This window comes from Dromiciops gliroides, chromosome 1 (genome assembly GCF_019393635.1).
Source record: "Dromiciops gliroides isolate mDroGli1 chromosome 1, mDroGli1.pri, whole genome shotgun sequence".
NCBI lineage: Eukaryota > Metazoa > Chordata > Mammalia > Microbiotheria > Microbiotheriidae > Dromiciops > Dromiciops gliroides.
The window spans coordinates 238820211-238845861 of NC_057861.1; the positions used below are offsets into that span (position 1 = coordinate 238820211).

Sequence of the window (25651 nt, forward strand, 5' to 3'; positions counted from 1 at the left end):
AAAGGGGGGGGGACCAGCCATACTTTTATGCTCATCTGGATCTGCTCTGCTGCTAAAAATAGGGAGGGGGCTGGACCTGTGACTTCACTGGTATAGGGACCTCCCAGGGGAAGGACATTTCTCCTACCAATGCAGCCTGACACCTTCTCCACAACTTAGCATCTCAGAGAGTTACCTAGAGCACTGAGAGGTTCAGTGATTTGCCCATGGTCAGCCAGCCAGGATGTGTCTGAGATGGGATTAGAATCCCAGATCGTCTTTGTGCTGAGGCTGGCTTTCTAGCACTTATGCCACATTACCTTTCACCCACTAAAAACATCTGACAAATGCATACACCCCCTTATAGTCACACACCTTGTTTTCCAGTCTTCTTCTGACTTGGACCTATTTTTGCGGGCTGCTCTTTGTTTTTCCTCTAGCCTTTTCTTTTCTTCACTAGCTTGATCTAAAAAAAGAGCATTTAAAAACATAAGCAACTCACCACGGTTTAGAGACAAAGAAATATTTCAAATAGTTCACTGAAGAGTCATGAAGAAAATTTGGGACACATAAAAATATTGACTTTGTATGAAAAGGAGACTCCATTAAGGTCTCTGACTGTAGAGACCTTGTAGAGTGTAATATCTTGGATGCCACCATCTCTGCCTCCTCCCTCCATCCTCAAGAGTCTCTGCCTCCTCCCTTTCCTCACAGTCATTTGCTTAGACCACTAATTCTTAAAGCATAGTTCAAGGACCCCTATCGAGGGCTGTTGAGACCCTTTTAGGGGTTCTCTGAGATCCAAACTACTTTCATAATAATAACTAAGATGTTTTAATTTCTGTTTGTTTGTTTTTTTGTGGTGAAATGGAGGGTTAAGTGACTTGCCCAGGGTCACACAGCTAGTAAGTGTCAAGAGTCTGAGGCTGGATTTGAACTCAGGTCCTCCTGAATTGAGGGCCGGTGCTTTATCCACCTAGCTGCCCCCTAAGATGTTTTAATTTCTAATATGGTGGGTATCAATAACTATAACTCACGGAAATAAAAAAGCTTTTTGGAGGGCCTCAACAATGTTTAAGAGTGCAAAGAGGTCCTGAGACCACAAAGTTTGAGACCACTTGGCCTTGACCCTGCAAGCACCCTTATCCCACTCCTGCTCATGCTACAGTTATGTATTGACTTGTCCCCTCCCTGTATTAGAATGTAATCTCCTTAAGTGCAGGGTCACTGTTGGATCTCTCTTTGAATGCCTAGTGCTTTGCACATAGTAGGTATTAAATAAATGTTGAATTAAAAGGTTTTCTTAAAAGTATTATCTGGCATAATAATACAAAGATAACATGGTTGGAGGAAATTTCTAAAATAAAAAGGGTTGATAATTATAATTAATTACTGCTAATTCTGTAGCATTCTGTCCATTTGAAGACGCCACATTTTTGGAGGAGCAGTGGCAAAGTGAGAGTAGTGGGTTCTCCAAACTGTGCCAAAGGAATTCTAGTTAAAGAAATTAGAGATAGTTCTCTATGGAGAAGAGAAGAGACATTATGTAAAATTAGAATTGGATTTCTGTTGCTTGGCCCCAGAGGCCAGAATTGGGCCAGTGAATAGAATCAGTAGGAAGGCAGATTTTAGTTCACAATAAGGAATATACAATTCCTAATGATTAAAGCCATACATACACACAAACATGGTTTGTGCATTGGTTCATTTTGCTGAAATCCCCCCCCCCCTTTTAAAACCTTTGGTATAAGTACAGGTTTACTAGTTAGGGGAAGTGGAATATGTTGAGAAATGATTTATACATTAAAAACAAAATACATCAATAAGATATTAAATTTAAAATTTTAAAGCCATCAATGAAAGGAATTGAGGGCTTCAAAGGATAATGGGTTCCTTCAGCACTGGAGGCCATTGGGCAAAGGCTGGATGACAGCTCATTGTGATGCCTTAGATAAGATGCATGGTTCAGACAAGGGTTGGGCCATGTGACCTCTGAGGTCTCTTTTCTTCTGACAGCAACTCCAAGGTTTAGTCTAAGGAATAGAGCCTTCCTTTGTCCTTAAACTGGGCTGCCAGGGGAAATACAAATAGCCCCAGAATCTATCACTTCCAGAATCCTGTCATTTCATTGTGTGAATGCTCCTGTCATCAAGCCCATCCACTCTTTGGGAGTCCATCTTCATCAGTCCCTGTGGCCAGAAGAATTCGTCAGTCACCTGCTATTCAACCTCTGGCGATGAGTTTCTACCCCCAACCCTAAGAAGGCTAATCATTAGATACAGAATTTGCTGATGGACACATTGCCAGCTTGATAGGACTTGACTGAGCTCACATTCTACTAGCACAGCCTTCAACAATTAGGGATCAGCTCCCCCAAACAATGAGGCATTGGAGAAGGATTTTAGTAGAGGACTGAAAAAATGTCCTGAAGTAATAAAAATTTAACCTGGGGATGGCAAGGATGCTGTTTCCTAATTTGTTCTGACTTGTATTCTAATTCCAGTCATATGGAATATATTTAATTATAAGTAAAATCACACTAGTAATGAATAATTCTATAAATTAACAAAGTCCACTTTAAAAGTTGGAGAATATCTTTAAATCTCACAATTACATTAAGTACGATGCTAAACAAATACCTAGAAGAAACATAAAATAATGGGCCCCTATTCATACAAATAATCAGTGATATTACTTAATGTTCTCAGAAGTTACCTATTTCTCCATTCTCCATTGCTCTGATATCAGGTCGTAACCTGCAGTCAGTCTTAGGAATCACACTCTCCATTTCTTTATCGACTTCATTCAAAACCATAGCAAAGCTAGTAAAATTATACATCTGAAAGGAGGAAAAATGAACAAAATTATGCACAGCAAGAAATGTTTTGAAAACAAAATGATAAGTCCCTAATATGCGATGTTTACTTAGCAGAAATACTCTTGTTAAAAATACTAAATTGGAGGATACATCTATACGTTCTTTAATTAAATCTAATTCACTTAAGGGTTTCAGCTTCAGAGATCTAAGGTCAGTCTTCCTATCCCCAGCACTATGCACAGTGCCCGGGACATAGCAAATATTTAATAAGTACTTGTTGATCAATATGCCCAATTTCTGAACCAAAGTTCTCCCCAGAAAATAATAGTTGAAATGTATGTATTGCTTGAAAGGTTTTCAAAGTCCTCTAAGGAAAGAGGGGGAGCAAACATTTATTAAGCAAGCTTTTATTAAAGTTATGTACCAGGCACTATGCTAAGCACTGTACAGATATCACCTCATTTTATCCTTACAACAATCTTGGGAGGTAAGTGACGGTATTATCCTCATGTTGTGATGAGGCAACTGAGGCACAGAGAGGTTAGGTGACTTGGCCAGAGTCATGCGGATAGTAAGTGTCTGAGGCCAGATGTGTCACATTATGTTATGTGAGCCTCCTCAGTATCCTATGAGGGGTATTATAATTCTCGTTTTATATATGAGGGAGAAGAAGTTCAGAAATGCTGATGTCCTTGTTCAGGATCCCATTGGCAGGAAGCATCTGAACTCTGGCTCCAAGTCCAGCATTCTATGAGCATGCTGCACCCAAAATATATAGATAGTAATTAGGAAAAACATTTACGTTTCCTCTTCATCATGGAAATCACTGTTTCTCTCCATGCCAGTGGCTCGTTCATACAGGTTGGGCTGCTCAAGCCTGACAAGTGGCATTACCAGGGCTGGCCTTTCTTTTCCACTGGCAGATGAACTAGGTGCTGGGAAAACACTCCCGACTTTCACCATCAACTCCAAAGTACCTTTTCCACCCAGATGCTACAGTGTATGAAGTTCTGCTCTTGGAGACTCACTGTCTAGTCTATGCAATGCAAATTTTTCTGGGAAGGGTTATATGTTAAATAATCGTAAAGGCAGTGTGGTAGAATGGATACAGTCCTAGACTTGGGAGTCAAAGAGCCCTGGGTTCAGATCCTGCTTCATATACTAACTATCTGTGTGATGCTGGAAAAGACATTTAAGTTCCCTTGTACCTCAATGATTTTGTCTGCAAAATGCAGGGTTTGGAGAGGATGAAGAATCATGATCTAACCTGTGCAGAGTTGGGAGGCCTTGGAGCTATCCTCCAGAGCAAAACACTTCCCGGGATGACGTGCACACTTTCAGAGTCTGGCAGTGGCATTTCATCCGGTTCCTCAGAAGTGCCCATCTGTAAGAAGCAAACATATGAGCAAAATGTATATGCAACTTTACCTTTTGAAATTTTACTACAGATTTATACGGTATTTTGAACTATTTCAAAACACTTTTGCAAAATTACTTTCATCTGTCAGGTGCCCTTGTAAACATCTTATCTCTTCTAAATGTCTAGACTGCAAGCTCCTGGATGGCAGAGACTATGTTTCAGTTAGCTTGTTCGCCTCCAGCACCCAGCAGATAGAAGGTGGTTAATAAATGTGATGTTTAAAATCTAGCATGTAGGGGCAGCTAGGTGGCTCAGTGGATAGAGCACCAGCCCTGGATTAAGGAGGACCTGAGTTCAAATCTGTCTTCAGACACCTGACACTAGCTGTGTGACCCTGGGCAAGTTACTTAACCCTCATTGCCCTGCCAAAAAGAGAGAGAGAGAGAGAAAAAAAAATCTAGTGTGTGGATTGATGCAGACTAAAACTCCTCTGTATATGTTTTAGTAGAGGGTCTTCTGGAGCTACCGCAGACCAAAATAAATAAACAAACATGGCCAAAAACCCCCCTAGCTAGGCAGCTCTTTAGAGGGCAGAGAGATATGGAGTCTCCTGTCACAACCTCTACTCTGCCAGCACAGCCTCTGAGAGAGCAAGGGTCAGTTCTACACTATGATGAAGCATCAGAGCACTAAGGCTTTCCTGGTAGGCTTGCTCATCCTGTCCTATACCTGCTGGGCCACCTATCTGCGTTATTTCTCTCTACCTCCTTGGCTTGGCTGCAGAAAGATACTGTCCAGGTGTCCTGCCCCGGGCCTTGCAGTATCTGATCTTAGTTGGTGTCAACCAGCTGACTGAATTTGGTTCATTCAGGGAGATCCAACTGCTCTTTAATGCTGTTTAAAGAAGTTTGGTGTTACAGAGGCTTGGGAGTCAGAAAGACCTGAGTTCAAAGCCTTCCTCAGACAGCTCTGTGACCCTGGGCAAGTCACAATTCTGGGTATCTCAGCCTGCTCATCTCTTAAATGTGTTTAATAACAGTACGTAACTCCCAGAGAACTGCTATGAAGGCCACATGCAAGAACTCTGCAAACCTGAAAGTGTTATTTATGTAAGTGCTAGCTTCCTGTTATTTAGTAGCACATTCAGAAGGGTCATGGCAGGTCTCTGCCCAGCAGTCGAACAAAAACCCTTCAAAAATCAGAAGGTAGTTAGTACGGCTCCTCTTCCTCAGGCCAAATTTCCCTGGCTATCTGACTCTGAAGAGGAGCAGCACGATTGATGCCGGCCCAGCCTGGCTCCTCCTCTTGGGATTAGCTCCAGGAGTTTCTGCTTTGGAGCACATTGGAACCATGACCTGCCTCTAGGGGGAGCTCCTCCTCTTTGCATCTGGCTATTTGCTGGACAGCTTTCACAGCTCTGAGAGGCACTAGTGCATGATGAGGTGCAAAGAGAGATCTCAGTGTTCAAGAAGGAGACTTCCAGCTTTGGCTCAGAGAAAAGAGATCGGACCCAATAATACAATAGGAAGGGTGAGAGAAAACCAAATCCAGTCTAAGGTGGCTGTTACTAGTCTCTCTCTCCCCCTCTCTATTCCTCATTGGTTCTAGTCTACCATGTTTTATATTGCTGGAAGGTTTTCAAAGCACTGTACATACATTATCTCATTGAATCCTCTCAACCATTTGGTTTTTGTCTTTGGATGCCCAGCATCTAGTGCTAGACCTGGCACAAGTGCTGGATGGCACTTATGTGGTTGTTGAATGAATGAACTTTTCCATTCCAGGTTCAATGAGATAAAAGTTCTAAATATATTCCAAGACTTTTGATGAAAAGAGGTGAAAATCACCCCATACCCTATTAAAGGGTATGTCCTAACGTGTCAAAATCTAATGTATTCCTGGCTAAAATTTATGTGCTAGAAAAAGATCCAAGGAAACATGCAACTGTAGCAAGAAGAAATCTCTGTGAACATGACTTTACACATGGTCCAATTGCATCTTGCCTGTGAAGAGAACAAGGTGGCTATGACAGTGTCTGATGTTGCTGTGAATGCAATGTTACCTGTTTGCTGCTTTTCTTCTCATCTGCATTCTTCTTGTCATTCTTCTTACAAGCCTCAAAGGTGGCAGGGTCAATGCTGTACAAGCACTCTGTCCACTTCCCATAGAGGGCCCGCAGCTTCTTTTTGCTGTAAACAGAGGCTAGTGTTACCACAAGGAGCCAGGGATCTGCTGTGCTCTCAATTATGGTAGTCAGAAAAACAGACAGAAGGTCAAACTACATTTCAACTTCTTGCAACACTTTGGCATGAAGTTGTCCTCGTAAACTTATTCACAATTTTCTTTTTTTGTTCTTGTTTTTTTTTCCCCCCCCATGATTTGTTTTTAATGTGGAAGCCTATTCCCTGTTTAGTCCATAATTAAAAATAGGAATAATTACCTTTTATCCTGAATGTAGCCTTCAACTTTGTGTAATTCCTTTCCAAAGAGGCCACATGGCTTGAAGTTTAATATACATTTCTCCCCAGTTCTATGAAAAAGACATCAAATTTAGATGACCAATCTATATTTATTGAGCAAACATTTATTAAGGACATGTCACAGAATGAGGTAAATTGTCCAAACAGACTTACCTGGACAATAATATTAAAAGTTGGATAATAAAGGTGATAATAAGAAGTTAGATGGGACTGGATCTATTTGTTTAACATAATAACAAATGCTCCCATTTACCTAACAGAGTTATAAAGAAGTTTCTTCACAACTTAGGAGGCAAGTAGTGTAACCATTATTATCTTGATTTTGCAGCTAAGGAAACTGAGGCTCAGAGAGGAGGTAAATACCTATGGGTTACAAAGTTATCTAAGTGTTGGGGTCTGGATGCAAACCTAGTGCCCCAACACTGATAAGTTCAGCCCTCTTTCCACTATCACTATATTGCTGTTACTTATATATTTTCATCAATTCCCACCATAGCTATTCTATTCTGAAGCTCTCAGATCTACCATTAGGCGTCATTAAAAGTCTAACTTACTTGTGGTTTGTGATTTCCATGTTGCCATACTGCTCAATCCAGAGTTTACCCACAATAATGTTATGCACGCAGCAAGTAGGATTTGTCCATGTATAGGCTTCATTGTGCCTATAAATTTAAGGGAGGAATTATGATGTAATTGAATATTATGTTATAAATATTATGTTATTTGATTTAGCCAATCAATCACTGCCTTATAATAGAAAATATCATAGAATATATAACAAGCTAGTCTCCTCTAAATGATACAGCCTAGGAAGTTTAAAACTAGCACTCTAATCAAGGTAAAAAACAAACAGCTGTGAATAAGAGGGAAGATTTAGCATTGATTGGTATTAGCATTTTTGATTAACCAAGTGCTAATGCCATTCTGCAGGCTAAAAAAACTTAGGCCTTCCACAATGACATTTAACAACCAAGTAATGTGCACAAAATATTTTCTTCATCAAAAGAAAACAAGTTAGTTTATAGAAGGGATTGTGGATTCTACTATGAGGCTTATACCTCAAGGAAGCCACCCATAAGAAGGAAGTCTTCATCTAGAGCAAAGTATTTTTAGTAGCATTTTTTGTGATAACAAAGAACTGGAAACAAAGTAAATGAGCACCTAAAGGGAAATGGCTATAAAAATGTGGAACATAAATGCCATAGAATTATCATTGTGCTGTTAAAGAATGATTATTATTATGAATACAGAGAAGCATGGAAAGATCTACAAAAACTGATGTAGAGTGATGTAAGTAGAGACATGAAAACAATAAATACTATGACTATAACAATGTAAATGGATTAAAAGAAATCACAAGTGAAATGGCAAAATTACAAAGAATAAGACTGTCTCCAAAGAAAAGAGTGGGAGGTCTATGAGTGTGATACGTTTTTAGACTTTTTCAGTATAGTGAATAAATGAATAAAAGCATTTATTAAAGTTTTTACTATGTGCAAAGCACTGTGATAAGTGCAAGAGATATAAATAGAAAAATGAGACAGTCCTTGTTTGCAAACAGTTCACAGTCTAATGGGAAAAGCAACACATATGGAAGGTCATCATTGGTATTGGGCAGTTATGCTGATATTTTCCTCTTTTCTATTTTTTTTTCCTTTTAGAAATAGTATTTGTTATTTGGGATAACTCTCTAGGAGGGGTTGGGGAAGGGTACTGGAGGAAATTATGCTGATGTTAAAAAAATATCAATAAAATGTTTTAAAAAGAAATAGTTTTATATATTTCCAAAATTTAAATAAACTAGTAACACGTTTATTTTAAGCACTTAGTGTGCAAAAAGTTAAACAATTTGTGTGAAAATAAGATAGGATGCACACAAAAAATGGAATATATACTAATGTGTATTCTGAAAACAAATATAGATGACAGGAATAATTCTGGACACTTCCCTCAAACTTCAAACAAACTATTATCACTAAAAAGTTTATGTGAAAATAACTAAAAGATACCTCTCCTCTTCCTCAAATGGAAATGAAATAGAAAATCAGAACAAGGTCCCCAAAGGCTTTCTATAGAAATTCCAAACCAGTTCATCAAACAAAGCAGGAAGAATTGGTGTGCTGTGAATGCTCCTTCAAAAAGCCCAGATTAGTACCCAGGCTTGATTTTATCATAGCTTTTGTTCTGATTTTAAAACCCTCATTTAGAAAAGGAAAGTAATTAAAAGATTGGATTAGGTTATCCTTAAAATATCTTCTACAGTTATCCCTTCCATATTGTGACTTTCCCTATTATAGTTTTGATATATCGCAGGTTGGCATAAGAAATTAAACGGGAAATTTTTGGGAGTTTTGCAGAAGCCACAGATGACACACAAAGGCCAGAAGACAACACAGAAAACATTTAGAAACTCAGAATTGCATAAAATAGATACATAGTATTATATTCTATCAACATATTTTATCTTTTAATACCATAATTATTCAGACTTCTCTTATATAAAGGAAGAGCCAAAAATTTTTATGCAGAATTTTTATTGTAGAAGCGCCATGCCCCTAAGTCCCATGATGTTGAAGGGATAACTACAGTTCCAAAATTCTATGATTCTATGCATTTGTTAGAAATCCTGAAGCCATGTTCACAATTAATAAACATGTGAAATGATGACAGAACTTAATTCATTTTAAAAAATGGCTAATTACAGACCAAAACACTGTTACTATGATTTACAAATGTTGCTTGGCAAGAATTGGGCAAGCATTTATGACTATACATTATAAAAGATTAATTCCATGTTGACAGTGTTCATATCAAGTTAAACTCACACGAACCTAATCAAGAGTTAGAAGGGACCTCAGAAGTCTGAATCTAAATAAATCTAAGTCCAAGAATTAGTTACCTAAAGCATGAATTCCCAGCTACAACATTCCCCACAAGTGGCAAGTCAATCTCTCTTTAAATTGCTTCAAGTCCCAGGGAACTCAATACCTTCTGGGGCAGCCTACTCTATTTCTGTACAGTTCTAGGTGTCAGGAAGTTTTTCCTCCTGAAAACTTTCTTTTCTGAAGGAAAAATAAACCTCCCTTTAAATTGAGCTGAAATGTACCAACTGAAACTTCTTTCCTTTAGAGTAAAGGTGAACAAAGTTATTTCTTGTTTCATATCTCAGTCCTTTCAAAGATCTGGAGAAGCCATCCAGTCTTTGTTAGGCTTCTACTTCTTCAGGAAAAACATTGGTGAAAACGTCAACCCATGATAATATGGTCTGGTTTTAAGTGTGCTCACTATCCTCATCACCCTCCTTTGGACACAATTTAATGTCAACATCTCTCCTAGAATGTGACCCCCAGAGTAAGAAAAAAATAGATACTGTTTTAGTTAATGTAGAATAAGAGTGAATTTCCTGAGTGCTTTTACACACGAAGTACGTTATTTGTTTTTTGGTTTGTTTGTTTTTTTAATGAGCGAGTTTTAGCTTTAGAAAGTGTGTGTGCGCATGTGCGTGCTCGCTTGCACATGCACACAGATAGGGAGGCTAATGACATCATAATAACTTACTCAAGAAGCTCCAAAGTGATGGTTCCCTTGGGTTCAGCTTCCACACTCTTACCCCAGAACTTGAGTTTGGGATAAATTGATCCATGAAAGATAAAGTCATTGTTTAATCCTTCAGCATGAAATGCGCTCACTGGAGGATGATGGCTCACCTGCTCTGAGATAAGTCTGAATCCAAGATCATCTCTTCAAGAATTAAAAACAAAAAATGTTGTCAGTTACCTTGTTCTATAACAAGTGAATTGCTAGTATTTCAGTCATTATACAGGAAAGAGCAGAACATCTTTACTGAAGATAACTGGATTTCAGTCTTGATTCTAACACTTCCTAGGTGTGTGACTTGGGGCAAGTGACTTAAACACTACCATAGTTTTTCCCAATGGGTACAAAAGCCTGTCTCACAGGCTAAACCCTAAAATGCTCCATCTTAGATATTGTTATTTCCGATAGAACTATTTTGCATCTTTAAAAGATGCTAGGTAAATAAACCTGCATTATAATCCTAATGTACAAAATACCTGTATAATAATTGGCTTAAGTCTGTATTAGCATTTTCAGGGTTGGTGAATCAAGACCCATTTTCACATCAACAACTCTTCATGTCAAAATTATTATCAACACATAAATGTGTGGGAATAGTAATGCTGACTATGGAAATTTAAAGCCCAACACTTCAATTCACTGTGGGGGGAAAAACAAACTAAAACCAGGTCTAGACAATTAAAAGCATTAGAACATGCAAAGTTGGATCTAGGGCTTTAAAAAGCAAGCACTGGCATGAGAGGTAGGGGAGGGAGGAAATGAATGTATGAAATATGAGCATCAAGAAAGATTCCTTATAATAATAATCATATATATATATATATAACCCATATCTGATTGCTTGCTGTCTCAGGCAGGGGGGAGAGGAGGGAGGGAAATAGGGATAAACATTGGAACCCAGAACTATAAATAAAAATGTTTATTACAATGGCAAAAAAAACCCAACACAACATAAATTAAGGTTTGTCCTGATAATTTGCTTCTTGTTTTAGAAACAAAGGGAGAAATTGGTGAATTAAAAATTTTTAAAAAGATTCCTTAGAAATCACACAAATATGCCCAAAGACACAAGCACAAGGAATTAAATAAAACTGTACTTTTTGTTCTATTATACATGGCTGCATATACTAAATTCTGTGATTTTCTATGTTTTTGAGAAATTTATTTGATTAACAGATCAGGTCTAAGGAAGTAGAGTAGATCTTAATTAGCCTTAATGATTAAATTATAATTTATTCATTTTCAACTTGAATAGCATATTAATCCCTAATATTAGTTAAAATAATTTCTTTTAGTAACTTTAGTGTTATCAACAAAAGTTTTTTTCAAGTAAAGCTTTAAGTTGTTCCCTTGTTTCCTAAGAAGACATTAAAATTGCCTTTTGACTCAAATCAAAATTTTTCTTAAGAAAATATTTTAACAATCAAATTCTGAAGTCAGATTCTAAAGGCAAGACTATGTAGGAAAGTTAGGCAACACTTCATTAAAATAAAATAAGGTAAATAGGTAAAAAAGAAACCAGAAGTTGTAAAGAAAACAGAACAAATCATAGGCCATACTCTAATTATTCAGATCCCACCAAGCGGGCTACCTTGTTTTCAAATGTAATGACAAAGAGATCTTTACCGGACTAATTCATATGTCTCTCCAAGCAGTGGGTTGAAAGGCTTCCCGGTGCGTTCCCACTGAGAAGCAACAGCAGATACAGCAAATGCGGCTACACACTAGGGGACAGAACATTGGCACAATGTTTATTGAACATATTTACTATGAAGTTATTTTTGAGTAGTTTGTTTACTCTGGATTCCCAAATCCTTCCATAACACCCAGGTAGTCTATGTGGACAATGGCATTAGCGGTATATAGAAAAACTAGGGTTTTTTTTGTTAAACAAAAATGACTTTGATCTACCAGTAAATTCTGGTTTTATGATCTGCCCCAAAGAGTCCTGAATTATCTGAAGGACTTTATGAAAATTTGTTCTTTTAAAAAAACATGAGCTAAACATATCTTAGGAAGATAAGAGAATGTGGTAAGAATAGGAAAAACCCCCAACAAAACAAAACCATACAATGTTTGTTCCAAGGGGAACTGGGACAATAAAGCTATATGATTGAAAGGAAAAAAACTGATTCAGTTTAAAATACTATGCACTGTAACAAGAGAAAAAAATGTGTATTTAAGAAGACTAGGTGGTAGCTTGTATAACACTGAAAAGTGTAAATTTTACATCCATGCTTTTGTTCATATCACAGCATGCTTTGTAGTGAAGAAGAGTCCCTGGAAGTCAGGCCTTTAGACTAGTTACCTGGTCTCCTTGGGGATTTCTGCTTCTCTTTTTCCTCCACCTCCTCACCTTCTTTCTTATTTTCCCAGGAATCAAATCTAGTGATAAAGCTGATAATCTGACCCTCCTAATGCCCTGTCAGAAGGGGCAGGCAGCAAATTGCCAACTTGGGACTGAAGCTGGAAAATATGGAAGTCTTGGAATGTGTGTGTGTGTGTGTGTAGAAATGGGGAGGACTTTAGAGGCACACCTGGCAAAATTTGGGGAATGCCACACCCATTAAGAACATGAAGGACGATCCATGTATACTGATAATGGCAATGATTTTAATTCAAAGGACATGTGGTTTAATTCCTCAGTTTTTATTTTCTTTTATAAAAAATGATAGAATCATTTTTAGAGCTATAAAGGATTTTAGCAAATTATCTAGTACAACCTCTTCATTTCACATATAAGGCAACAGCCCCAGAGAAGCACAGTGCCATGCCTAAAGTCCTACAGATAATGATTACAGAGCTGGGATTTGAACCCGGATCCTCTACCTCCAAATCCAAGGCTCTTCTCACTATGCCATATCTTTCAAGGCACCCTGAAAAATTACTAGTTTTTACCAATGGGGAAATCCAGTTTCACCTAATAAATTATGATTACATATTCAACTTTTGATTATCCAAGGACACATTATGTGACATTGTGGACCCTTAAATAATTTTCTTCAGTGTTAGCTATTTAACTCTACATATATAACTTCATTTACTACAGGATAAGACAGAAAAAGTGTAAACAAGAAATGGATGTGTGAGAGTCAAGAGACCCCAAAAGATATTTAGTTAGGGAAGGTACAAACCAAAGGTATCCCTTTTTTTTTTTAAGTGAGGCAATTGGGGTTAAGTGACTTGCCCAGGGTCACACAGCTATTAAGTGTTAAGTGTCTGAGGCTGGATTTGAACCCAGGTACTCCTGACTCCAAGGCCTGTGCTCTATCCACTGCTCCACCTAGCTGCCCCTCAAAGGTATCCCTTTAAAAGTTCCTTTTATTTACTTTAATCTTATTCATACTATGCTACTCTAAGTTAGTCTATATTCTGGAAAGAACCATTTCCTGGGTTCAATTATGTGTATAATTTCATTTCCCCACTTCAGACCAAACTGAGGATCCAAAATGGCAATGGAGTGGAAGTGTGTGTCTCCTTGTATACTTTTATTGTGATTGACTGCTCTATCAGTAATTTTTATGCTACTACTAAACCCAATAGCTAGATTACAGGAGGTTATAATTAGAGGGGGCTATAGGTTTCTGTTCTTAAAATCTTGAATGCATTATCATAGGTACTTAACCAAAAGAGAAAAGAACATATCTAGTGTTCTACATTGCCCCCTGTAGACTATATTACCAGTACCAGGCAAAGTTTATGGTATATAGCCAGCACTAAAAAAATAGCTGTTGATTGACTGTTGACAATTACGGAATCAAGTTTTTAAAATATTTTTCTTTTTTTTTGAAAACTTCATAAAAGAATGCACTTAATATGCTTTGGGGGCACAGAACCAATACAAATCAATATACTTAAAAATAATTACATACTTGCATCCTTTCAACTGCATCAGAAAGTGCACTGGCCTTGTGGATGAGGTACGTATGTTCCATATATTCAGTTAATCTCTGTAGGAAGCTCAAGGGTTCATTAAATATAACTGGCATCGTGATCTTGGACAGCTCCTATTTAATAACAAGGTTAAAAAGTTAAGTTTGTACATTCTAAATGTTGGATCTCCCCCAGTATCTAGCACAACACCCTGCACATAGTAGGTGCTTAATAAATCTTTGTTGAATAAAAAAATGAAGAGAAATACTGAACTAGAGAAATTACTATTATGGTTAACAGTGCTGGAGTACGAGGACCACAATTTTTAAAGTATTTTAAGTTTTGAACAGTAAAATGCTGGGCAGTGGACAGAAACTCAGTAGAAAATGAACTGACGATCAAATTGGTTTGCTTAACTTGAATATTCTCAGTTTCTAGTGTGCCCAAGATAAATCCCTGGTGCATATACTGCACACTTACCAGTGTAACCACTGAAAAGCTATGGAACGAGGAAGTGAAAAGATAGTCTTCTAAGTAGAGAAAGAATAACTTATTGCATTTGATCCTTATGAACCCTGTGAGGTAAGCATTGCTATTTATCCCTATTCTATAGATGATGAAACTGAGGATGAGAGAAGTTAAGTCACTTACCTAGAGTAATATAACTAATAAATTTCTGAGGCTGAATTTGAACTCAGGTCTTCCTGATTCCACATCTAATAAACTATCTGTTGAGCCACTCAGCTGTTCAAGGTAAGGTACTACATAAGTACATGCAGAATACATACAAGATCAATTAAAGGTAATTTTGGCAGAGGAGGCACTAGTGGCTGGGACATCAGAAAAGCCTTACGTAGAAGGTGTTGCTTTGAAGGAAGCTAGAGATGCTAAGTGGTAGAGGTCAGCAGGGAGAAGATTTCAGACATAGGGGATAGTTTTTACCAAGAGGGAAACCCAGGAGATGAAATACCAAGTCCAATATAAGCAAGTGGACCATTTTGGCTGGACTACAGCGTAAGTGAAAGAGAGTAAGTAATAAATCAAGAGAAGGAGAGAGTAATGAGGAATAAGAAGGTGAGAGCTGGTCAGGATGACAAATTCCTTTCACACATGTGGCCTAAAAAGAAGTAGTTGCTCTGTCTTGCCATGGAGAATCTGGGACACTTGAGAAGAAGCATCAGCTAGCTTCTCTAGGAGAGGCAGTGTGATGTACCACAAAGAATTCTGAAGTTGGACTCAGGAGAATAATGGGTATTGAGACCCAGATCCTATACTTCCTAACCCTTCATAGCTTCAGTTTTTCTACCTACAAAATGAAAAGAATAACACTAACTACCTCCTGGGATTGTGGTGAAAAAGCATTTTATAAACTTTAATATCATATACTTTAGTATGATATCATTCAATCCCATTCAGACTCCCAGATCATGCTTCATTCACTCCAGCCACCCACCAGGATGCCAGGGCATAGCATAACTCTCTTCCTAACATCTCTCCTCTCCCTCCTGTTTCTCATGGAATAATAATAAATCAATATATCTTTTGCTAATGGAATGATCATGACAGTCTACTTCCATCTCACACAATTCCCAATCACTGTGACTGTTGAGACCAAAATTCCCCACCCTGGATATCACTCCTCAATCAATGTCATAGTCCTTAATAGAACATAAGCTCCCTGAGGGCAGGGACTATCTCAGTTTTGTATTTATATCTTTAGTGCCTGCTTAGTAGGCATTTAATAAGTTTTATTTATTAGACTGGGAAAAAAAAAGAGGTGAGAGTCAGATTGTGAATGAGTTTAAGTGGCAAACAAAGGAATCTGTATTTTATCTTTGAAGTAACAGGGAGCCAATGGAGCTTCTTGAGCAAGGGGTCAGATCTGTGTTTTAGGAGTGTCACTTTGTCAGCTGTGTGGAGGATCTGGGAGAGGAGAAACATGAAACAGGGAGACCAATTAGAAGGCTTCTAGGATAGTCCCGGGTAGAGGGCCTAAAGTCAGGTAGTGGCCATGAGAGTACAAAGAAGGGAACAGATACCAAAGATGTTGTGGAGGTAGAACCAAGACTTGGCAGCTAATTGGATATGGAGATGAAAGTGAAAAATTGAGGATGACTCAGACTGTGACTCCTGGGTGACTTAAAGGATGCTGGTGCCCTCATCTCAAATAAAGAAGTGGAGGGTTTAGGGGAAAGATAATGAGTTCTGTTTTGAACATGGTAACTTTGACATGCCATAGCTAGTTCAAAAGGTTAAAAAGTTGGTGATGGGAGACTAGAGTTCAGGAAAGAGACTCGGGCTAGATAAAGAGATCTGGAAGTCTGCTACATAAAGATATTAATTGAACCCATGGACACTTATAAGATCACCAGGAAGGAATAGGGTGAATAAATATTAGGCCCAAGACAAAATCTTGGGATGAATCACGAATAGAGACATAGATGTGAATGATCTTCAAAAAATACTTGGGAGGGGCAGTTATGTGGCGCAGTGGATAGAGCACTGGCCCTGGAGTCAGGAGTACCTGAGTTCAAATCCGGCCTCAGACACTTAACACTTACTAGCTGTGTGACCCTGGGCAAGTCACTTAACCCCAATTGCCTCACTAAAAAAATAAAATTAAAAAAGTATTTAAAAAAAGACTTGGGAGTTGTTAGAAAATAGGAGAATGAGGAGAGAGCAGTAAACACTCTGATATACAAGTGATACTTAATAAATCTTTGTTGAATAAGTATATGAATTTACTTTTGATTAATTTATGCTCTAATTGTCCAAAATGAAATGAATGTAACATGTTTTGCAAACCTTAAAATGCTCCATAAATGTCAGCTGTTATTATAACATTCATTTATATTGTTTGCTGTTATTTTCTATGTATTAGTCTTTTGTCTTCTTAACTATACTTTATATTCCTTGTGGAGCCTTAACCTTCCCCTTTATCCCAGTCAGTACACAGGAAGTGGTAGGCACACAACAAATACTAAATAAATATAATGAGTGTAAAGTAAAAATCCTCCATGATTATTATTGAGCTTCTACCTCATAACCCAGAACTATAAAATTATCACACAGATTGGAAGGGTAAAAAATTAGGGAGAAGTTCTCTTTTCCCAGTGCTCCAGAATCTAAGCTACATTATGGTGCAGAAATTTTTTCCAATGCATAAAAGAATTGGCTAGAAAAGAGGAGGTAGTGTAAAGAAGGAAGAGTATGACTGGAGGCCAAGGCACAGGCCTAAATTTAAATTATGGGTTGCTGAGCAAAGTTTTGTAAACGGAATCATGCTGTCATATTACTGTACATTTGCCCAGCACCTTGGAGAGGTACCTCTTCTCATATACTGTCTAGACTTTATAGAAAGTAACTGCTGATTATGGGTGCAGTAATTCAAGAAGAGGAAGATAAAATAACAACTGCTGCTGCTTCTCATAGTAGTTAGGAAGGATCCTATCAAAATCCTTTTGGGTGTTTCAGTGTGACCAGATGGATGGATATTCTGTACAGAACCCACAAAACCTGAGGCAACAGGGACTGTTACTAAAATAGGTACCCACGGCCGAATCACAGCTGCTCTCTGACCAAGAAGTTATGTAAGCAATTTAATTTCTAGTTCATGTCTTTTGTGCTTTTTCCCCCCACTCACACCTCATTTTATACAAGTAAAATGCATTTACACATTTGAAATTAAATTGCAAGAAGGAGAACAGTAATTATCTAGAAAATGTATTTTGTCTTTTTTCTGGAAAACATCATATGGCAGAATACTTAAAAATACTTAACTTAGAGTAGTGTGCTAATTGCCTTGGGAATTGAATAGATTGTATTAATGGTATAAAATGAGAGACTGGAGGAAGAAGAAAAGGAAACCAAGGAAGGTAAAGTATTTCAACATGTACTCTTCCTTAACCAAGGGGGCTCAGGTAGGAATGCTTTCATTAATATCTATTTTTTTCCTAGCCCTGCAACTTTTTTTCTCCTCAGAGGTCATTTAGTTTAAGCATTCATTTGGCAGATGAGGAAATGGAAGCTGACAGAGGTTCAGTGATTTGTCCAAGAGCACACAACTAGCCTACAGCAGAACAAGGTTTTAAACCCATGTTGTCCGATTCCAAATCTTGTGCTTTTTCTATTGTACCATATTATTACTTCTTTGCTGCTAAATCCCGCTCCACCTCACTAAAGTTATAGCAGACAGAATACATTTTTGAAGACAAAAGAGAATAAGAACCTGTGTTCAAATCCTGGGTAAACAGCATGCAAGGCACAGTGACCCGGGTAACAAAGAGACTAGAGCTCAAGTTATAAGGATGAGCTGAAGAAACCAAGGATATTGTTTAGTTGCAGAAGACTTCATTAAAATTTTCTTCAAGGATCTGAAGAGTTCTCATGTAAAAGAGGGATTAACATCATTTCACTTGGCCCCAGGGGACAGGCCTGAGAGGTAGAAGGATCACAGGAGATAAAAAGGACAATTTTGATTGCATACGATTGAAAAGCTTCTATACTAACAAAATCAATGTAGATAAAATCAGCAGGGAAAAAGTTAATTGGAAATAAGATATTAATAAGATAGAAGATTGAGAAATTATGCTATTCAAGATGTATAGGGAAATGATTCAAATACATAAGCAAAAGAATCATTCCCCAATAGATACATACTCAAAACATATGAAGAGGGATAGGGAAGATAGTGACAGTGACACCAAAGAAGGAAAGAAAGGAAATCACTGAAGCATATTTAAAAATGCACAGAAGAGAACAAAGTGCAGAGGTTGACACAAGACAAGTGGTACCGGTTTGGAAGTGAAGGTACTGAATTTATTATTTACTTAAACATCAAGATGTACATAACAGATTTTGTGGTTTCAAATTGCAATATTTTATCTCTTCTGTTCCTGTTTGTTGGGGTTTCTTAAGTTCAAAATAACAAAAAGTGAAAATTATTTTAAAAAATCAAATAGATAAGGGCTCTAAGGAGCATGTATTTAATTTCATCTCAACTGGTCTGCAGTTTTTTCTGCTTTTATCTAAATTTAGTTCTGAGTATTGAAAAATCTAATTTTCTTCAGCAGGTAATAGGAAACTCAATAATACACAACTGAGTTGCGGTGGCTGGGTGGTACAGTGGATAGAGCAACGGACCTAGAGTCAGGAGGACCTGAGTTCAAATTTGGCCTCAGACACTTGACACTTACTAGCTGTGTGACCCTGGGCAAATCACTTAACTTCAATTGCTTCCCGCCCCCCCCCCCCAAATATACAACTAGGTCTTATTTTCACTTTCAAATATAGTTATACTTAAAACATCTTGGGAAATCAGAAAACTAACTCATTTTCTGACTTTGTTTTGTGTAATGTAATCTACATTTCATATCTATATTTATATCCCCAAACATTTCTAATAAAGGGAATCAATAATGGATATCATAATGATCACACTTTGAAAAGAATTATCAGTACGGCAGATTTAATCAGTAGAATTAAATATTCACATCAGATAGTCTCACCTTGTGACCCAGCTGAAAGCTAAGGTTTAAATTTATCCATGCAAATTAATAACAACCAATGATGAAACTGAAGAAATTCTTAATTGCATTTGCCTGTCAGGTGATAAAATAAGAGCAGGGAGCAATTTCCAGAAAGAAGATTTTTAATTCTCTTGAGTACTGTTAGACAATCTTTAAACAACCTGAAGATAGGTCAAAATCTGGCTCCCCACAAAAAAAAAACCAAACATTTTGTGAATTAATTTTTTTCACCTGAACATCTATATATTAAAGAATAAAATCTCTGGGAACAGAATTTTTTTTTCTTTGTAGTCTTAGCATCTAGCACAGTGGCTGACAGTGGGCACTTAATAGATAATTGCTGAATCACTTAATATGTCAATAATAACTTGATCTTGGAGAGAACATCAACTCCAGTTAGGGCTAGTTTTACTGGTACCATAGCAATATGTGATCTAATACTGTTAGTCAAGTTCTTGGTACAAATGATGAACAATAAACATTTGATTCTATTTCTTGGCTAAACTATCTTTTAGCTGCTGGTCCCACCATAGCCTCCTGGTTCACAAAGCATAGCCTAAGGAGAATGCAATGTGTGGGGAAAAGGCCTATATTATAGTTTGCCAAGTAAGAGGAAAACATGAAGGAGAGGTAAGAGGAGAAAGGAAAAATGAAGAACAATGTCGCTGTGGGATTAACAAACTATTCAGCTGGTAAGGAAATAAGGCACAAAGGTTACAAGCTATTAAGCTTTTCTTAAGATTTCTGCATAACTACAATGATTGTAAAGCTCTTTTAGAGAACAATCAGATTCTCTGGGAGATTTAAGATTGGATTCCATTTTATTGAAAAAAAAATGCACATTACTTAAATGTTATATAATCCATCTTGATGGCAAAAAACAAGGCCCAATTAGGCCCAGCAAGTATTCTCCAAAACAGGAGTAGGAAAAAAAAAATGCAATTGGATTTGGGGTTTCTTGGCCTTCTTGGTGCTAGAGTTTTGTTTTGTTTGCATTTGACAGGTATCTTGATGAAGTCAAAAGAGCAACTGATTTCTATTTTTGAAGACTTCTGGGTCTGTTGTATACTATCTTGGGCAAATCACTTAACTTCTTTAGAGCTCAGAGCCCAGTATCCTTTGTAAAATGAAAGGCTTGGATTAGAATCTGATTTTCACTTTATTCTCCCTCCTTACTGATTGCAAACATGTAGAGTCAATCAAAACATATTTCCACATTGGCCATGTCAAAAAAAAAATCTGACCCATTCTGTACTGAGTTCTTTACTTCTCTATTGGGAGGTGGGTAGCATGTTTCATTATTAGTCCTCTGGAATATTAGTTAGCCAATTATGCTAAGAGTTCAAGACAATGGGGCAGGTAGGTGGTACAGTGGATAGAGCACCGGCCCTGGATTCAGGAGGACCTGAGTTCAAATCTAGCCTTAGACACTTAACACTTACTAGCTTTGTGACCATGGGCAAGTCACTTAACCCTCATTGCCCTGCCCCTCCCCCCAAAGTTCAAGACAACAGTATCTGGACACATTTATTTACCATATCTTGTTCATCCATTCCCCAGATGATGGGTAACCCTGTATATTTCAATTCTTTGCCACCTCCCTTGGAGTCTGTTTTGCTTAGTTCTCCTTTAATCTACCTTTGCTGTAATTCCTGCTGCCCATTCTCCCTTCTCCCTTTCCTAGTGGAGTAAAATGTATTTCTGTCATCTGTGTATTTGTGTGTGTATTTGTACTTATTTTTGACCAGTTCAACTCAAGCACCAGCTACTCCTCCCCATCCCATCTAATTGAACCCCCCCAATATGTGAGATACATCACCCTAACTTTCCTTTCACTTCTTCCTGCCCTCCCCCAGTGTATTCCTCTTTTTCTTTTTTCATTTTTCTCTTAAGATCACCAAGACATGACAGATTCACTCTCAAGTCATGTCTATTTGACTCCCTCTATGACCTCTGATGATGTTAGTAGGGTTCAGAAGGCTCATGTATAATCTCCTTATAGTCGAATGTAAGCAGTTTATACTTTTTTATTCCTTTGTTCTTATTCATTCCTATGTTCTTTTTTATGTTTCTCTTTACTCCTATGTTGGAGCTTCAAATTAGCTATACAACTCTGGTCTTTTCAGAAGGAAAGTTTAGAAGTCCTCTATTTCATTAAAGATTCTTATTTTATTTTATTTGCCTTTGGGAATACTGTATTTCAAGTTCTCTGCTCCTTTAAAGGGATGGCTGCTAAATTATGTTCTCTTGACATGTTAGTTCCTCATTACTTGAATCTTTCTGGTTATTTATAGTATTTTTCTTTGTCTCAGAAGCACTGGATTTTGGCTATCATGTTCTTGGGAGTTTTCCACTTAAGGTTTCTTTCAGTAGGTGACTGTGGATTTCTTCTAATTCTACCCTGATCTCTAGTTCTAGGTGATCTGAGAAGCTTTCCTTTAAGATTTCTTGAAATAATATGTATAGGCTCTTTTTTTTTTTTGGTGGTGGTGGTGGGGAGGTGTTTTCATATAGTCCAGTGATTCTTAAATTTTTTTCTCCTCAATCTGTTTTCTAGATTAGTTAGTTTTTTCTTTCTTTTCTTTTTCATTTTTTTCTTTTCTTCTCTCTCTCTCTCTCAAGTGCCTGGAGGTTTCCACTTCAGGCTTTAATTAGTTAACTAATTAATTTTAATTCTGAGAGATATTTCCATATTAGTCATTTTGTTTAAGAAGATTCTAATAAAAGAAAAAATGAAAGAAAGAAAGTAAAAATAGCATGCTTAAGTCTGTTGTCAATTGGTATCAGTTCTTTCTCTGGAAGCAGATTGTATGCTTCATCATTAGTCCTTTGGGATTGTCTTAGATCATTGTTTTGCTGAAAATAGCTAAGTCATTCACAGTTATTCATTGAACAATCTTCTTGTTGCTATATAAAACATTCTTCTGGTTCTGTTCACTTCACTATACACCAGTTCATGTCTTTCCAGGGTTTTCTGAAGTCAGGTCACTTGTTTTTTGTTTGTTTTGTTTTTTTGCTATGAGATGCCTCAGATTTTATTTTTTTTTAAATCTTTTGACTTTGCTATAATATTTTGTTGTTTCATGGAATCACTGGCTTCTACTTGGTTCATTTCAATCTTCAGGAAGTTTGTTTTGCTTGGGTAATGTTTTATACCTCTTTTTTAATGTAAAACACTACCATATTTATTGTTTTGTACAAGAAAACTTGAATAAAAGAAACAAATGAAAGAAAGTGAAAAATAGTATGTTTCAGTCTGTGTTCAATCAATATCAGTTCTTTCTTTGGAGGTGGATAGTATGCTTCATCATTAGTCCTTTGGGATTGTCTTGGATCACTGTATTGCTGAGAATAGTCAAATCATTCACAGTTCTTAATCAAACAATATTGTTGTGTCTGTGCACAATGCTCTCTTGGTTCTGCTCTTTTCACTATAAATCATTTCATACATGTCTTTCCAGGCCTTTCTGAAGTCATCCTGCTTGTCCTTTCTTATAGCACAATAATATTCCATTACCATCATATACCATAGTTTGTTTAGCCATTCCGCAACTGATGGGCATTCCTTTGAGTTCCAATTCTTAGCCACCACAAAAAGAGCTGCTATAAATATTTTTGTTCAAATATGGTATTTTCTCTTTTGGGGATGTCTTCGGGATATAAACCTAGCAGTGGTATTGCTGGATCAAAGGATATGCACAGAATTTCTCCCAAAAAACCCCTAAACCCCAAAACCTCCAAACAGCCAGAAAACAACTCCTGGAGCAGCAGAACTCACAAAAAAATGGCTGAGATTATTTTCCAGCTAAAGATACCACAGAAGTTCGGCAGAAGTGTGAGCCAGGCTGAGAGTGGAGTCCAGCCTCACATTGCACCAACACAGATACTGCACCAGAGAAACTTACCCCCAAGCCTCCAAATCAGCTGTAGTGCTGTCGTCTTCTAGAACTAAGCTCATGGTCTGGTGAGAGGGCTGAATGGCTGGACAGGAGGGTGGTGGTGATGGTGGTGGTGGTGTCTAAAGGGGTGTATGCAGGAGCTAAGGGGGGATTTAGATGTCCTACCCCAGTAGGGAACCAGGAAGAAACCATGAGCGGTGGTGGCCCAGGTAGGGGAGGGATCCAGGCTCATAGGAGCTAATAACCACAGCACACAAAGTTTTGCTCTCTGGTTGATTGGCAAGTTGGCCTGCGGTTATCTACAGACCAGAGAAAGGGTCAGGTGAGTAAAACCACTTACCCTCATTAAATCATAACACCCGGAACCCCCAGAAGCTTGGAACAGTATATCCTGGAAGCAGGACCCCCACACTAAGAAAGAGTTAAAAGTCAAGTGAAAGACAAGCAGGATGAGCAGGCAGAGAAAATTGCGAACCATAGAAAGCTTCTTTAGTGACAAGGAACATTGAGGTGTACCCTCAGAAGAGGACAGCAACATCAGGGCCCCTGCATCTAAAGCTTCCAAGAAAAATATGAATTGATCTCAGGCCATGGAGGCACTCAAAAAAGACTTTGAAGATAAAGTCAGATAGGCATAAGAAAAAATGGAGAGAGAAATGAGGGTGATGCAGGAAAGACATGAGAAAAAAGTCAACAGCTTGAAAAACCAAATAGAAAAGCTTTCTGATGAAAATAATTGCCTAAGAATTAGGATTGAACAAATGGAAGCTAGTGACTCTATGAGAAACCAAGACACAATAAAACAAATCCAAATGAATAAAAAAATAGAGGGCAATGTGAAATGTCTTCTTGGAGAAACTGTTGACCTGGAAAAGATCCAAGAGAGATAATCTGAAAATATTTAACTACTTGAAAACCATGATCAAGGAAAGACCTTAGACATCATCTTCCAGGAAATTGTCAGGGAAAACTGCCCTGATATTCTAGAAGCTGAAGGTAAAATAGAAATTCAAAGAATCCACTGATCACCTCCTGAAAGAGATCCCAAAACGAAAACTCCCAGGAATATTATAGCCAAATTCCAGAACTCCCAGGTCAAGGAGAAAATATCACAAGCTGCCAAAAAGAAAGAATTCAAGTGGAGCTACAGTCAGGCTAGCACAAGATCTAGCAGCTTCTACATTAAAGGATATGAGGGCATGGCATTGGGATTACAATCAAGAATCACCTATTCAGCAAAACTGAGTATAATCTTTCAGAGGAAAAATGGGACTTCAAAGAAAAAAAGGACTTTCAGGTATTTATGATGAAAAGACCTGAACTGAATGGAAAACTTGACTTTCAAATACAAGACCCTAGAGAAGCATAAAAAGGTAAACAGGGATGATATCTGCAAAGTATTTATTTTTTGTTCATCTCTTTTTGTGGGGTGGTTGGAGTTGGGCGACATGCCTGGGTTCATAGTGGTTGAGTGCCTTCTGTCTGAGGCGAGATTTGGGCTGGGTTCCCCCCTGGGTCTGGGGTGGGTGTTTTGTGCACTGTGTCACCTAGCTACCCCATGATGACATCTTTAGGGTAAAATTGAGGGGTGAGAGGAATGAACAGGGGGAAGGGGAAAAGCAGAGGTAGCATGGGGTGAAATCCTACATGAAAGAAACAGGAAAGGGCTTATGGAGATGGGGGAGGAGCAGGGCAGTAAATGAACTTTACACTCATCAGAATAGGCTCAAAGACCTTAATCTATCAGAGTAGGCTCAAAAAGGGATTAACATACACACCTAACTGGGTGGAGTAATCTATCTAACCCTGCAGGAAACTAGGAGGGGAAGGGAATAAGGAGGGAGGGGCAAAAGAAGGGTGAGCAGATTGGGGGAGGGGGCTGTCAGAAGCAAATCCCTTTTGAGGAGGGATAGGGTGAAAGAAGATAGATAATAGAGTAAATATCATGGAAAAGGATGGAGGGAAACAATTAACAATAGTAATTGTGAAAAAGAGAAAAGGGAAAATAATTGTACAAAAAATATTTATAGCAACTCTTTGTGGTGGCTAAGAATTGGATATCAAAGGAATGTCCAACAATTGGGGATTGACTGAACAAGCTGTGGTATATGATTGTA

At 37.8% G+C, this 25651-nt stretch overlaps 1 protein-coding gene across 2 annotated transcripts in view; it reads right to left on the reverse strand.

Moving 5' to 3' along the window:
- OSBPL1A (oxysterol binding protein like 1A) overlaps positions 1-25651 on the reverse strand; it is a 316892-nt gene that overhangs the window by 13974 nt on the left and 277267 nt on the right. For both annotated transcript variants that reach the window (XM_043969592.1, XM_043969582.1), the window contains exons 18-26: positions 14107-14241; positions 11861-11958; positions 10196-10378; positions 7192-7299; positions 6598-6687; positions 6220-6346; positions 4065-4181; positions 2695-2818; positions 355-445 (exon numbers count right to left, since the gene is read on the reverse strand). In XM_043969592.1, coding sequence (XP_043825527.1) covers positions 355-445; positions 2695-2818; positions 4065-4181; positions 6220-6346; positions 6598-6687; positions 7192-7299; positions 10196-10378; positions 11861-11958; positions 14107-14241 — 1073 coding nt within the window. The remainder of the gene's footprint in view (positions 1-354; positions 446-2694; positions 2819-4064; positions 4182-6219; positions 6347-6597; positions 6688-7191; positions 7300-10195; positions 10379-11860; positions 11959-14106; positions 14242-25651) is intronic.